Here is a 13,680-nt window from a genome sequence, read left to right on the forward strand (position 1 = left end):
CCAACTTTCTCCAATCTCACTGTCACTTTGCCCCCCCCCCCAAGCCTCCTGGTAAGCAGTGGTGACATTATTATTAAATTATTATTATTATTATTATTATTATTATTATTATTATTATTATTATTATTATATACTGCCCTATACCTGGAGGTCTCAGGGCAGTTCACAGAATAAAATCAAAATATAAAACCACAAAATATCTAATAAAAATAAAAACAACCCAATAGCCTTCCCCCAAACCCACATTTTAAAAGGGCATGTTGTTGTTTAGTCGTTTAGTCGTGTCCGACTCTTCGTGACCCCATGGACCATAGCACGCCAGGCACTCCTGTCTTGCACTGCCTCCCGCAGTTTGGTCAAACTCATGTTCGTAGCTTCGAGAACACTGTCCAACCATCTCGTCCTCTGTCGTCCCCTTCTCCTAGTGCCCTCAATCTTTCCCAACATCAGGGTCTTTTCCAAGGATTCTTCTCTTCTCATGAGGTGGCCAAAGTATTGGAGCCTCAGCTTCACGATCTGTCCTTCCAGGGAGCACTCAGGGCTGATTTCCTTCAGAATGGATAGGTTTGATCTTCTTGCAGTCCATGGGACTCTCAAGAGTCTCCTCCAGCACCATAATTCAAAAGCATCAATTCTTCGGCGATCAGCCTTCTTTATGGTCCAGCTCTCACTTCCATACATCACTACTGGGAAAACCATAGCTTTAACTATATGGACCTTTGTCGGCAAGGTGATGTCTCTGCTTTTTAAGATGCTGTCTAGGTTTGTCATTGCTTTTAAAAGGGCATAGGTCCTGTCAATCAAATCAGCCAGAGGCCTGGTTGATTTGATTGGTGACATCACAAAGCACATGACTGTTCCCCGGCATTTTGATTTTGTAAAGGCAAAATCCTTGAAGATTTCTACTCCTTTACACCTCAGCTTGCAGAGCTTTCTCCCAATGTCCCAGGAGTACTTGCTATGTTAGTACTTTCACAGATTCTATAAAGGAGGCACTGGGTGTTATGGTACACTTGTTGATGGAAGCAGAGGGGCGTGGATATTTTGGCACAATCAAGCACACTGTGCTCTACTCCCAACTTGACTTAATCCTCTTTCATGCCACTTATTGTTAAGCTTCCTTTTCATAATCGAATCCACGTCACTTGGGAGCTTGGCTACTGAGTATTATTTTTAACGTTTTAATTGCACTTGTCTACCGCTGCTCATGAGGAGCATGCACGCCTTGGTGGATTTGGGCTCGAATCACGTTTCTAAGCAAATCAGCTGTATTTTAGGTTAAACTTGGTATGTGCATGCACGCATTGCAACATGCGCACAGACAACTCGCGGTCATGGAGACCAGAAAGGCTTTGTAAAGCATCTGTTGTGATTGTTGTATTACTCATCAGTGTTGCCGATGAGCTATCAGGGCTAGCAATGAATCATGGATGTTAGCAGTACTGTAGTACTTTTATCTATGACAGATAAATTTACCTGTCAACATATTATGATTCTTTGCTGAAAGGTGGTGTGTATTAGCTTAGTTTGCACAGATTAGCTAACTTCGAGCATCCTATTCCAATCCTCCATAGCATGATTTTGAGGATTGGGAATGTCTCATGGACCTGTACACTCCATCATCCTACCACCCTCCACCCCTTCCTTCTTTTCCCCTGGGATTGATTCCTCTCTTGATTTGTTTTGCAATACCCATAATTTGCTATGACTTCTGAATGAAGCAGACTGGGAGCACTGTGCAGGGCCTTGTCTCCAAAGCATGGCTTGCAAAACCCACTTAAAGACAATAAATAGCTGGTTAGCACTAAGCATGATTTGCCTGATTTGGGTTCCATGGGCATGGATGAGCCCCCAGCATGAGCTCATGGCATGCTCCCCGCATGCCCCTCATCCAATCAGGGAGCTGGAAAGAGTCATTTGTATTCTGAGGATAAACACTTGAACTGTTTAAATGCAGCCACGGAGTTTAGGAAAATATGGAAAATCAGTGTCAACAAGGGGCTTACAAATTAGTCTCAGAGCTACTATAAGTTATTATTTGGAACAACTTGTTTTTAAACAAACTATAGATGATCCCTGAGTAGTTGCTGATCTCCCCACTGCCTAGTGATAAATAAATACTTTATTTATTTAAAACATTTATATACCACTTTCTATCAGTTATTTCAAGGTGGCTTACGAAACTCAAAGCAAGGAGAATGATAATCACATGCACAACTGCTATCAGATAAAAACAACAATAGAAAGCCGGCATTTTATTTGTTTATTTGGATTCTATTTATGAGTTGCTTCTCATAAAATATCTCAGTTCCATATATAAAAAGCAATTTAATATGTAAAAACAATTTATTTATCTCCAGTGCAGATACAGGCTGGGATAAAGGTCCCAACTTAAAAGGCTTGTTGAAGGAGGAAAGTCTTCAATAGGCACCGAAAGAGCAATAGAGATGATGAGAAATTGGTCTGATGACTAATGGGGAGGGCGTTGCAAATCGGGTCCTCCCTAACAAGAGGGCACATATTGCGGTGGGACCTGGCAACCTGACCCTGTGTTGTGGGTGGGAACATTGGAGCGGCCACAACACCTTATTGGTGGTCCCTCGATCTTGGGAGCAATTGGGCCTGAGGGATGCCAGTCAAAGCGATCGAAGGACCACTATTTAACCGCTGCACGTGTCCCCGAGTGTCCTCTTTTGGGCTCAGTGCATCGGAAGACCCGCCCACCTCTCCCTATATTTAGGGGTTGCACTTGACCTTGCTATGCCGTCGTGTGTCGCCTGTTGTTGGGACGGGGGCACGGCAGGAATTTTACCCACTTGGCTGATTGGCTGATAATGCCTCCTCTGATTGCCCTTCCTGGTAGTTTGGCCATTCCTTTGAGATGGTAATCACCTTAATTCCTGAGACAATGGGAAGGTTCCCTCCCTCTCTCCCCGCAAAGAAACACTTTGTCAGTCTGGGAGCCAAAATGGCCTCAGGGCTGTCCCCCTGCGCTGCCCCACATACATGGCCCTCACACCCGTGTACGTGTCCGCCTGGTACACTGACGAACAGTTATTATCTATATATATAAAAATGTAGGCATTGCGTGCGCAGAGGTCACAGCCTTTCTCCGTAACTGCTGTAACAAATTTGGCCACAATGTTCCATGCCCATCAGTAAGGGATCTGTCATAAAAAAATCCAAAAAAAACAAACCTTTCATACCTAAAATAATGATTAAACACAAAAAAGTGGCGCCCAAATTAGACATCACCAGCAGAAGCCCTGGAGACTCCAGCAGCATCCAATAGAAAGGCAGATCGCCCACTGCTGCCTCGAAAGCCGCGCCGCCAGATGACACCACAAAATTCCACAGCAACCAACTGAAAACAGGCCTTTTGCAGCAACAAGGCCCAACCAACTGAAAACAGGCCTTTTGCAGCAACAAGGCCCAACATTGCCAAGTGGAGGTAGGGGCCTGCCTGGGGGGGGGGAATGGGGGGCCGAATAGGGGGCAGGGATAGGTAATGGGTCAGAACAGGGTGGGGGGAGACACAGGGATGAAACCTGCCCTCTCCTCAGTATCTCGCCTCGGCTTTGCAGACTAGGCTGAGTGGATTTAGGGGTCTGCCTGGGTGGGGGATGGGGGGCTGAATAGGCTGCAGCATAGAATCAACTGAATATGGGCCTTTTACAGGGCCATGCCTTTGGGTAGAATTCATGTGATTTCATGTAACACACGTGGGTAGGGGAGTCAGGGTTGGGACAGGGCAAAATTTTACAGAACGCGCATTGGGGGAATGATTGTGTTCAAAATGAACAGGTCACAGGGATAACCTCGGGGGGGGGGAGGTTGGGCGGAGGAGAGGAGGGAAATCACAGGGGTAAGTGGGGGGGTTAGGGGGAGGAGAGGGGGGAATCACAGGGATAAACCGGGGGTGGGGGAAGAGGGGGCATAATAGGTCATGGATCAGGACAGAGTTGGGGGATTCACAGGGATGAGGGAGGGGGATGAGGGGGCAATCACAGGGATAAGCCGGGTGTGTGTGAGGGGAGGAGTGAGTGGGGGAATCACAGGGATACGTCATGGATTGGCACAGGGTAGGGGAAATCACACAAATAACCCACAGCAACGCATGGCACGACCAGCTAGTATATATATATATAAGACCTTAATTTTTTTATTTCACCCCGTTCTAAGTCCTTCTCTGTGTGCACCATTCATGCTATGCAGCTGTCTCACAAATAAAGATCTTCATTCGTAGGAGGGTTGCAGTTAGAGGGGAAGGATAGTTGGATGTGGGGCAGGGCTGGAGCAACCATGAACCAGATTTATGTAATGCTGTTTTTGTGTGAAGAGGCTTTGTCATCATCTGCATTCTGTGTTCTGGAATGATCCACCTGTCCTTGTACCTTCTGGGCGGAGGAGGGGGAAGACTGTTTCAAATATTCTGTTTCTATAGTCACATTAAAATATGTTATCATCCCTTGCAAACTCAGGTGAGATTCAAGGCCAAATTGGATGAGACACCATCTAGCAAAACAAACAAACAAACAAACAAACAAACAAACAAACAAACAAACAGGCTCCCCCCCATTGCAACCAGATCTGGATTAGGATGCTTACCTAATGCATTGATTTGCTGATGGATTTGAGCAGGTACTGATGCATTTAAGTAAACAAGCATTGTGCCGCACACTATGGGTAAATGCATATTTTGATGTCAGTTGAGAAATTGTGGCATCGCCCCAAATGCTACGAGGGCAGAGAGAAAGTATGAATTATTTAGACCTCTGGATTACAGTTTTGGAGATTTTTTTTAAAACTGGCGGTTATATGTTTAGAAGGCAACTTGAAAAACTGTTCAGCTGCTGGCCTCTCTTCCTCATATAAATGTCAGGTACAGAAAAGTTATTAAACTGCATGTTTGAGAGAGTGGAGAGAAAAATGGACCCTCAAAACTTAAATAGCAAGCATCCTACTTTTCTATTAAGGGAGAGAACAACAGCAAATGCTTTCATATTCCTGTCATTTCATTACATGATCCTATATTCATATTTTATTGAAACATTTGTTCAAAAGTATTCTGCAGGTTTTTTAATCACAGACCTGACTGTTCAAGGTAAAATAAACTGGGACTCCTACGCATCCTGTAGTGGAGCCAGCGTGGTGTAGTGGTTAAGAGCGGTAGACTCGTAATCTGGGGGACCGGGTTCGCGTCTCCGCTCCTCCACATGCAGCTGCTGAGTGACCTTGGGCCAGTCACACTTCTCTGAAGTCTCTCAGCCCCACTCACCTCACAGAAGCTCCGGAGGCGCGTGGGGAGCGCAAGCCTGGGGCTGCCGCGCTGTGCCTCTCAGCTGTTCAGGCGGCCCCAGGCCAGCGCTCCCCACGCGCCTCTGGAGAGCTGCCTGAAGCCGCTCAACAGCAGAGGCGTGTGGAGGCAGACACCAGTGTTCGGCGCCCCTTCCGCACCCCTGATGGCCAGGCACCCTGGTGCCTTGTGCCACCCACCCCGGGCCTAGGGACGGCCCTGCCTCAGAGCTCTATTTTATATGCCCGGTCTCTTTAAGTCATTCATTTCCAATGCTTAGTCCAGTTTTGTGAAGTACTGTGGAATTCTATTTATGGAATAATAATAATAATAATAATAATAATAATAATAATAATAATAATAATAAATTTATTATTTATACCCCGCCCATCTGACTGGGTTTCCCCAGCCACTCTGGGCAGCTTACAACAGAAAAATGAAATAAAATAATCTATTAAACATTAAAAGCCTCCCTAAACAGGGCTGCCTTCAGATGTCTTATCTGGTAGCTGTTTTTTTCTTTGACATCTGATGGGAGGGCGTTCCTCCCTCCTCAATAAAACAGTGACTTCTGTCTACACATGACTGCAGATGAGGTTTATCTGTTTGCAGTTGAATTTACAGCCATGCCCCCCAGAGGAAATGTATCCATCAAGCAATTTATCATTATTGTCATGAGTTTTCTGTGTCCTTGACTAGCCATTGGCTCCCTGTCCTGCCCTAATGCATGTGGAAAGCACGACACGGCCTGTAGGCACACCAAACTCTGTGAGCTGAGTGAGGCATCTCATGGTTAGCTGAGGAGATAGCATTCCCTGAATCCAGGGCTAAATCATTACACTAGCAGGAATACTCCTGCCTGCTCATACTTTTTGCCTCCCTTGAATGACTACACGGCTTCTATGTGCACTCAAGAAATATTCCTAGTTATTCTCTCACCTGTGGAGCAGAGTGTCAGAAACATCAGCTATCCTTCTGTGCTCTCCAGAAATGCAAAGTAAAGTATGATGATAAATTAGATTTGCCTTTTTGATGCAAAGTATAATGACAGTATTTTTTAAAAAACCCGCATTAGATGAATAACCGAAAGCAGGAAGTACTATAATGATTGCTTGAATGTATTGTGTTTTTTTGAAATATAACCAATGCACAATGCAGCCATGATGTTTCCCTAACACAATGCAGGATTTCAAATATTTCTTAAAATACCAGCACTAAAAGGGGTTTATTTAATCATTGTCTTCTGAGAAATATTCAGCAGGGTATATGCAAGGGAGGGGGGGAATCATTTAGTTACCCCATTTCTTTGTCTTATTAAAAGTTTCATTCATTTTGTTTTTTGTTCATTCTAATTACATTCTGATACTGATTAGGAATAGCGTATTTCTTTGACTCCCATGCATTTTCATTAGCCACTAATTCAGTGGGAAATCCATTCCGTCTTCTGCTGTCTGTAACTTCATTGATTTTTATCCCATTGTTACTACATTTAAAGGAGGCCTGCCACTTCTTCCAGGCATCAGACCTGCCAAATTTCAGACAGATCAGGGAAAGGGGCCTGTGTTGTAGAGGCAATTTATCAAATACATAAATCCACAAGCTTCTGAATGTTTTCATTGGGAGACCTCGTTAGTCCAATGTGGCTGAAACTTTCAGATGTCCTATTGGCTTTTCAAAGAGCAGACTTGCCAAATTTCATGAATGGATTATCCTCTTTCTTTGAATTTCCATTCATTTCTGAGATGAAAATGGATGAAATTAACAGAGTCGAATAGACAAACTGTTTTACACCAATGAAACTGATTCAAAGCAATGACTGCTTGTCTTATTGAGAAAGACACGTGTTTATCAGCCTAGTTTTCACTTGTTTGTTTTTCTAATGTCACCAGGGTACTTTTCAGATTCTCAGGAATCTTCTGCCCCGTAGGAGTTTAAAATAAAAAAGGAAAGGCAACCCAAGAAAGGAGGTAGATGGAGGCGAGAATAAAAATGCATTCAGTTCAATTGCAGATATTTTGTCTTCATTTTAGCAGGGCATGAGAATAAACTTAAGCAGTAACTACATCTCTAGGACATATAACCAAGCAGAGGGGAGTGTGTCTGATCAATTTTATACATGTTTATTTGTTAAGAAGGAATTTGCTAAACTGGAAAGCTTAACCGGTGACAACATGGTCCGTGTTGGTTTCAGAACACACATTTAAAGCATGACTGAGTTGCCAAGTTGTGATTATTTTATTACAGGCTATAATACCTGCCTGTAGAAGTTAATTCTATGGCTGACAGACAGCTGCATAGTCTTGCTGCACCCTGATCATTCACTTGTTCAACACTAAAGGATGCAGCTGTAACCAATAACACTGGTGCTTAATTGCTTAAAAGGTATTTATGTAAGTAATGCTCCATGGAATCACTGTAGTGTGGCTCTTGCCGTTTTGGAAATTCTCCTTGTTTCAATTTGACTTCCCTGGTCTCTTCCTATCCCCACTCTTGTTTTTTTCTATAGACACCCCTTCCCAGCGGGTACAGTTTATTCTCGGAACAGAAGATGACGACGAGGAACACATCCCTCACGACCTCTTCACAGAGCTCGATGAACTTTGCTGGCGCGAAGGAGAAGATGCTGAGTGGAGGGAGACAGCCAGGTGAATCCCCTTTTGGTTTAGCATTTGATGTACAAGGAAGGACACAGTGGAACCTTTGAGAGACACAGAGAAGCCCCAAAGGCCTATTATTTAGGTTTAAGCCAAACATGTTGAATATATACCGAGTATTGCTACTTCGCATGCCTTTCCTTAGAGCCAGATGTTGGCAACATTTTTTTAAGGTCAGATAATGGTTTTTTTTTTTTTTAGGAGGGGGGAGAGATACTGTCATGGGCAAAAAATAAATAAGATCAATGCAGTTAGCTAGGATCTTTATTTCTCTGCTGAAAATGTTATAGCTATTTCAGAGTCCTCTCCAGAGTAAAGCAGAATGGAGTCAATTTGATTGCAAACTGGGTTTAAATTGAGATTCGGCCTAATAGCAAAGTTCAAGATGTAGATATGTTGCCTGTGTGTCTTTTCGTTGAACTTACTTTTTCCCGATTAGATAATGTAACATAGTGAATGGTTACTGTTTACTGTAATGAGGAGGCATTGCATAATGCTTTATACAGCACTAATCCTGAAATAATAGGCTTTTGGGGGTAAATCCTAAATCTTAACACAGTTCTAGTAAAGCAGGCATTGATCTACTGATAACTCTGGGGAATGGGTACCGAGACATTCCTTACCCCCAGCTTAATAAAGGCATTCTCACTATGCTGTTCTGCTTACATATTTTTCAGCCTAACCTACCTCAAAGGGTTGTTGTGCATCCAAATTCTTGCTCTGAGTTCCTTGCAGAAGACTGGAGAAACAAATACACAGCAATAAATAAATGTGTCAGGAGAAAGTTATGCAACAAGAAAACCTCAAATAAACTTTATTTCTGTCAGACATCGTGTTAGATTTGCCCTGGACCTCACTCATAGGTAGACAAATATTTAATTAAAGTTCCAAAATAAGATGAACAGCCACATTCTCTGCCAATGAAATGGATGTTTTGTTTTGTTTTCTGGACGACCAGAGCCAAATCCAACCAGTGCCACAATTTCAAGTAGTGCTTAACAAGCTTGTCATTGCAGATGTGTTTTCGGAATGCTCATCCCTACCTGGGAATGCCGTGTTCCTCTGAATGAAAATGGGTCACCATTTTAATATGATAGTAAATGGATTTTGCATAGCAGAGTGCCAGGACAATGCAGAACTTACATGTGGGAAGCCTTGGCTCAGCCATGGAGCTTGCAAGCTCCCTTTAGGCGAGTTGCAATCTCCCAGCCTCCCAGGGGCTGGATTTAGGTTTGATGAGGCCCTAAGCTACTGAAGGTAATGGGGCCCTTTATATGTCCAGCTGTCCTTTGTCAACAACAAATGGTCGCTGTTTTTTGTGTTGAATATATGCTATATTGTAATTTATGGAATAATAAGCATCTAAAGCCATTTGCACATAACAAAATATGTATTTTATCTAAGTAACTGTTGAACTTATCTTATATTTTGGAAATGTACATCCAGTTTTTTTCCTTTAATTTTTTTGGGCCCCCCCCAAGAGAGTGGGGCCCTAAGCTAAAACTTGTTTAGCTTATACGTACCATAAAGCTAGCGCTGCCCAGCCTACACTACCTCTCAGTTCTTTGCAGAAATGGCAGGGCATAGCATAGATGTCACTAATGTCAGTACAGTACTGTAAATAAATATTGCCTGATGCAGTCTATCGCAGTAGACTTTGACCTTACCTGACCTTTAGCCTCGGCCTGCAACATAGTTCACCTTTCAGGGTGTTTTTTGTTTGTTAAATCCTATGCGTCCCTTTTTCTTTTCTCTCTGCTACAGTTTTCATTGGTGCTGTTTTCTCTACTGGATGGCCTTTAAAGGCACAGGAACCCTGTCATTTCCGCCCATCTGCTTCCTCTCTAAATGTCTTTGTGTTTGTTCTTAAAAAAGGAGAAAAAACCCTAAGCAAAACGCATCGCCACTTGTGTGACTCAACTTAGGTCAGGGGGTGGGCCCTGACCCATCAAATGAAGGCTATCGATCCAACCAAATGTTCTAGCCATGTTCTTGCTATTGTAGCTTTTTAGTGGTGTAAGATTTGCCAAGATCTTGGCTGTTCTGTTACTCAGAAGGCTGATGGAGAGTGTGGGTGAACTGGAGTTCAGTTCCTCTGGGAAGTCAGCAGATATAATGAAAGTAAACACAGAAGATAGTGAGCGTGTTACTCCACAAGTGGATCGAGGTGTCCAAGACTCAGTTGCTTTGCTGAATATAATGATTTAATTCTCTGCAAAAGTGATACAGCTGAGTGTTAGAAAATTATAATTTTTTAAAAAATACGCCACTGGTTAACAATGCTCAGCATATTCTTTATATGTTGGCCCTGGGAAGGACAGTATTCTTATTTTAGTTGGGAAACAAATGTTGATACATACTAACTTGTTTGGGATTACCTTTTGGGCTTCATAGCCAATAAAGAGATTTGAAGCTCAGCCACCCAGTCTGGTATTCATCTAGTGCACGTTATCAGTCATCAAGCATTTCAAATTTACAAGGACATAGAAGACTATATTAAATAGTTGCATGCATGCATGCAAGGATTGCCACTAGTGCAATAGGACTATCCCTTTCTCGCTCCATGCACCCCAATGCTGCCCTCAGATATTTTCCAAAGGGTTGGGGGATCCCCTAGAACAGATTTAGTGGGTGAGCAAAGGAAGGAAAGGGGGGAAATGTTCCGTTGTACAAGGAGGAATCCTCTTGGTGATGGAACCTTAGCCTTAGTGCTGTGTTGGATACAACACACGGAGAATATGTTGTTTCATAATGATGACATGGCGGAGCGGGGAGAGACAACTTGAAGAAGACTTGAGTTCCTACGCTCAGTCTTTGCTTCAGGTGTCATATTTCATGGCTCCTCGCCCTCTTTCCTTCTTTTTTTCTCTTCTATGTCTGCAATTTTTAGCTGCTAAGCCTCCCGACAGCTCCCTGTGTGTTTTTTCTTAATTACTTTTGAACAGCGCTTAATAACTTCAAGAGCTTTCTAAATAAAATAGGATGAGGAGCTTGGTCTCCAGTGATGATTAACTGCTGGAAGATATCGATCTGGTCTAGAAACAAAGATTTAAATTAAGGAAGGAGGTTTTATAAAGCTGCAAAGATTGTTGGGGAATGCTTTTCTTTTCATGGATGTCCTCTTTGATCTGCTTCCCACATTTCGAACATGTTATTATCAAAGACAAAGCAGCGTTTTTTAAATACTTGACTTGCCATAATATAGAAACAAGTTGCTCTGTCATAATTAACAGGTGCTTGCCCCCCAAAATATATCCAACCCTTTGATTTCTCAGTCCTATAAAGCAGGCAGGAAGATGCTTTGCATTCGCATTCCTGACAGCCAAAATAGATACCCAAAGATTCATTCTGAATCCATCCATTTTCCTTTTATTGTGGAGATCCTAAGCAGAGGATCCTTTTTCACTAGTTTTATAGAAACACAGGGATAGCATTGAAACGAGGGAAGCAAACCATTATGCACATACCATGCTGTGGGGTTGTATCCATTCAGAAAAAGCTCTGGGATCAAGCAGAGGTTTTTGGGAAGGAAGTGATCATCACAAAATCCCTGCTTTCGCCTTCCTAGTTTTCGTCTCCACTTTGCATGCTGTTATGGAAGGTCTTCCAACCCTTTTGGAGTGGATTCGGGGGTTTGTTTGTGTAGGAGGCTGAAGGGGGAGGTAGCAAAAATTGCCTCCTGCTTCCGTTGGTGGAAGCCTCCTCTCAATCAAACAGGCTTCCATGAAACAACAGGACGTAGTTGGATGCAACCCAAAGAGCGGAGCTGTGAAATTGCTATCATCTATCTATCTATCATCTATCTATCTATCTATCTATCTATCTATCTATCTATCTATCTATCTATCTATCTATCATCTATCATCTATCATCTATCATCTCACTATTTGTGTTTCTTCTCTATTGCTTCTGCATGACTGACATTTCAGTTCTCAAACAGAAGGAACTGACTGAGCTCTTTTGCTTGCTTAGGTGGTTGAAATTTGAAGAAGATGTTGAAGATGGAGGAGAGAGGTGGAGTAAACCATACGTCGCCACGTTATCGCTTCACAGCTTGTTTGAACTGAGAAGTTGTATCCTCAACGGCACTGTGTTGCTAGACATGAGAGCAAATTCTTTAGAAGAAATTGCAGGTAAGTGTGCAGTTAACACAACAATATAGAGATCGTATAGTACTCTCTCCATCCCCAAAATAAAACAACACCATCACACTGCCCTGCATAAGATGTGATGTTTCTCTATGGGGTGGTAATATATTTCAAACTCCAAATAAATAAAATTCCAAATTCTAATGTGCATTTCCTTTCCCCCTGATGTTTTCTACTACATTAATGTTGGTCTTTCCAGTATCATCACTGAGACAGAGATGTACAAGTTGTGGAAAGGGAAGGTTAAGGGGTGTAGCTGTTGTTGAACGGAAGATACCATTTTCTTGAAGAACAGAGTGGAGGTTATAATTCAGAAGAGAAGCTGAGTACTACTTCTCATGTATAAGATTCAGTAGGGCCCCAAAGTTAATCATGTTAAATGCAAGTGTGTGTGTGTGTTGTAAAGATATTTCTATAGACTTGGTAGGAATATTTTTTGGGATAAGGGAAGAAAATAAAAATGTTCAAAACAAGTAGCTCATAGATTATGTTCTTATGTGGGAATGTGAGAAAATGGGCAAAGGGGGGAAATAGTGACGAGTTAGTTTGCAACCCAAATCCTATTAACTTTACAGTAAGCCCCAGTAGGATTTCCTTCAGAGTAGAGTAGACATAGTAAGGATTGCACTATTAGTGCCTTAGGCAAATCTGATGATGATGATATGATGATGATAATGTAGCACAGGTGATCAGTCACTTAATCTGATTTGTGGCTGCTTAGTCAGAGGAGGCTAATAATCTGCCACGTCCCAGCTGAAAACCAACGGAATTAGTTGTCCCTTAATTGCACCAGCATTCCTGGCATGCTCTCTATCTGTGTCCATCCTTCTCCCCAGAAGACTCCCATCACCAGTCCTGCTACATGCCCCCCTCCCCCCAGCTGCATGCCTGTTTAGAATTGTTAGAATGCCTCTTGCTTGCCTGGGCGGAGATATAAATAGGGGCGTGTCTAGGAACCTTTGGCTTTTGTTTGTGTGGTCAGAATACAGCCTGCTGTGCAAAGGAGAGCATCACATCTGTGACTCTGCCCACTGCCCCCTCTGTTCCCGCTCACCAGTGGTTATGTGGCCCCTGGAAGGTTTCTCATGAGTGAATGTGGCCCTGTGACTCAAAAGGGCACCCCCGCTCTTCCACATACAGTTGCTGAGTAACCTTGGGCTAGTCACTCTTCTTTGAAGTCTCTCAGCCCCACTCACCTCACAGAGTGTTTGTTGTGGGAGAAGACGGGAAAGGAGAATGTTAGCCGCTTTGAGACTCCTTCGGGTAGTTATAAAGTGGGATATCAAATCCAAACTACTCTTCTTCTTCTTCTTCTTCTTCTTCTTCTTCTTCTTCTTCTTCTTCCTCTTCCTCTTCCTCTTCCTCTTCCTCTTCCTCTTCCTCTTCCTCTTCCTCCTCCTCCTCCTCCTCCTCCTCCTCCTCCTCCTCCTCCTCCTCCGCTGCACCCCTCACTCCCCGGAAATTGATTTGGGGGTAGTAGTCAGGAGAACACCAAGAACAGTGGGGGTGGGCAGGCTGGAGGAACTGCTTTCTCTGGTGGAATAATCCCCTTGGCGTAGCAATGAATTCCTCCCAAACATTT

At 43.1% G+C, this 13,680-nt stretch overlaps 1 protein-coding gene across 3 annotated transcripts in view; it reads left to right on the forward strand.

The window, feature by feature from the left end:
• SLC4A10 (solute carrier family 4 member 10) overlaps positions 1 to 13,680 on the forward strand; it is a 173,305-nt gene that overhangs the window by 91,552 nt on the left and 68,073 nt on the right. For all 3 annotated transcript variants that reach the window (XM_035132512.2, XM_060280201.1, XM_035132522.2), the window contains exons 4-5: positions 7,803 to 7,941; positions 11,923 to 12,083. In XM_035132512.2, the coding sequence (XP_034988403.1) occupies positions 7,803 to 7,941; positions 11,923 to 12,083 (300 nt within the window). The remainder of the gene's footprint in view (positions 1 to 7,802; positions 7,942 to 11,922; positions 12,084 to 13,680) is intronic.

Source organism: Zootoca vivipara, chromosome 1 (genome assembly GCF_963506605.1).
Source record: "Zootoca vivipara chromosome 1, rZooViv1.1, whole genome shotgun sequence".
Taxonomy (NCBI): domain Eukaryota; kingdom Metazoa; phylum Chordata; class Lepidosauria; order Squamata; family Lacertidae; genus Zootoca; species Zootoca vivipara.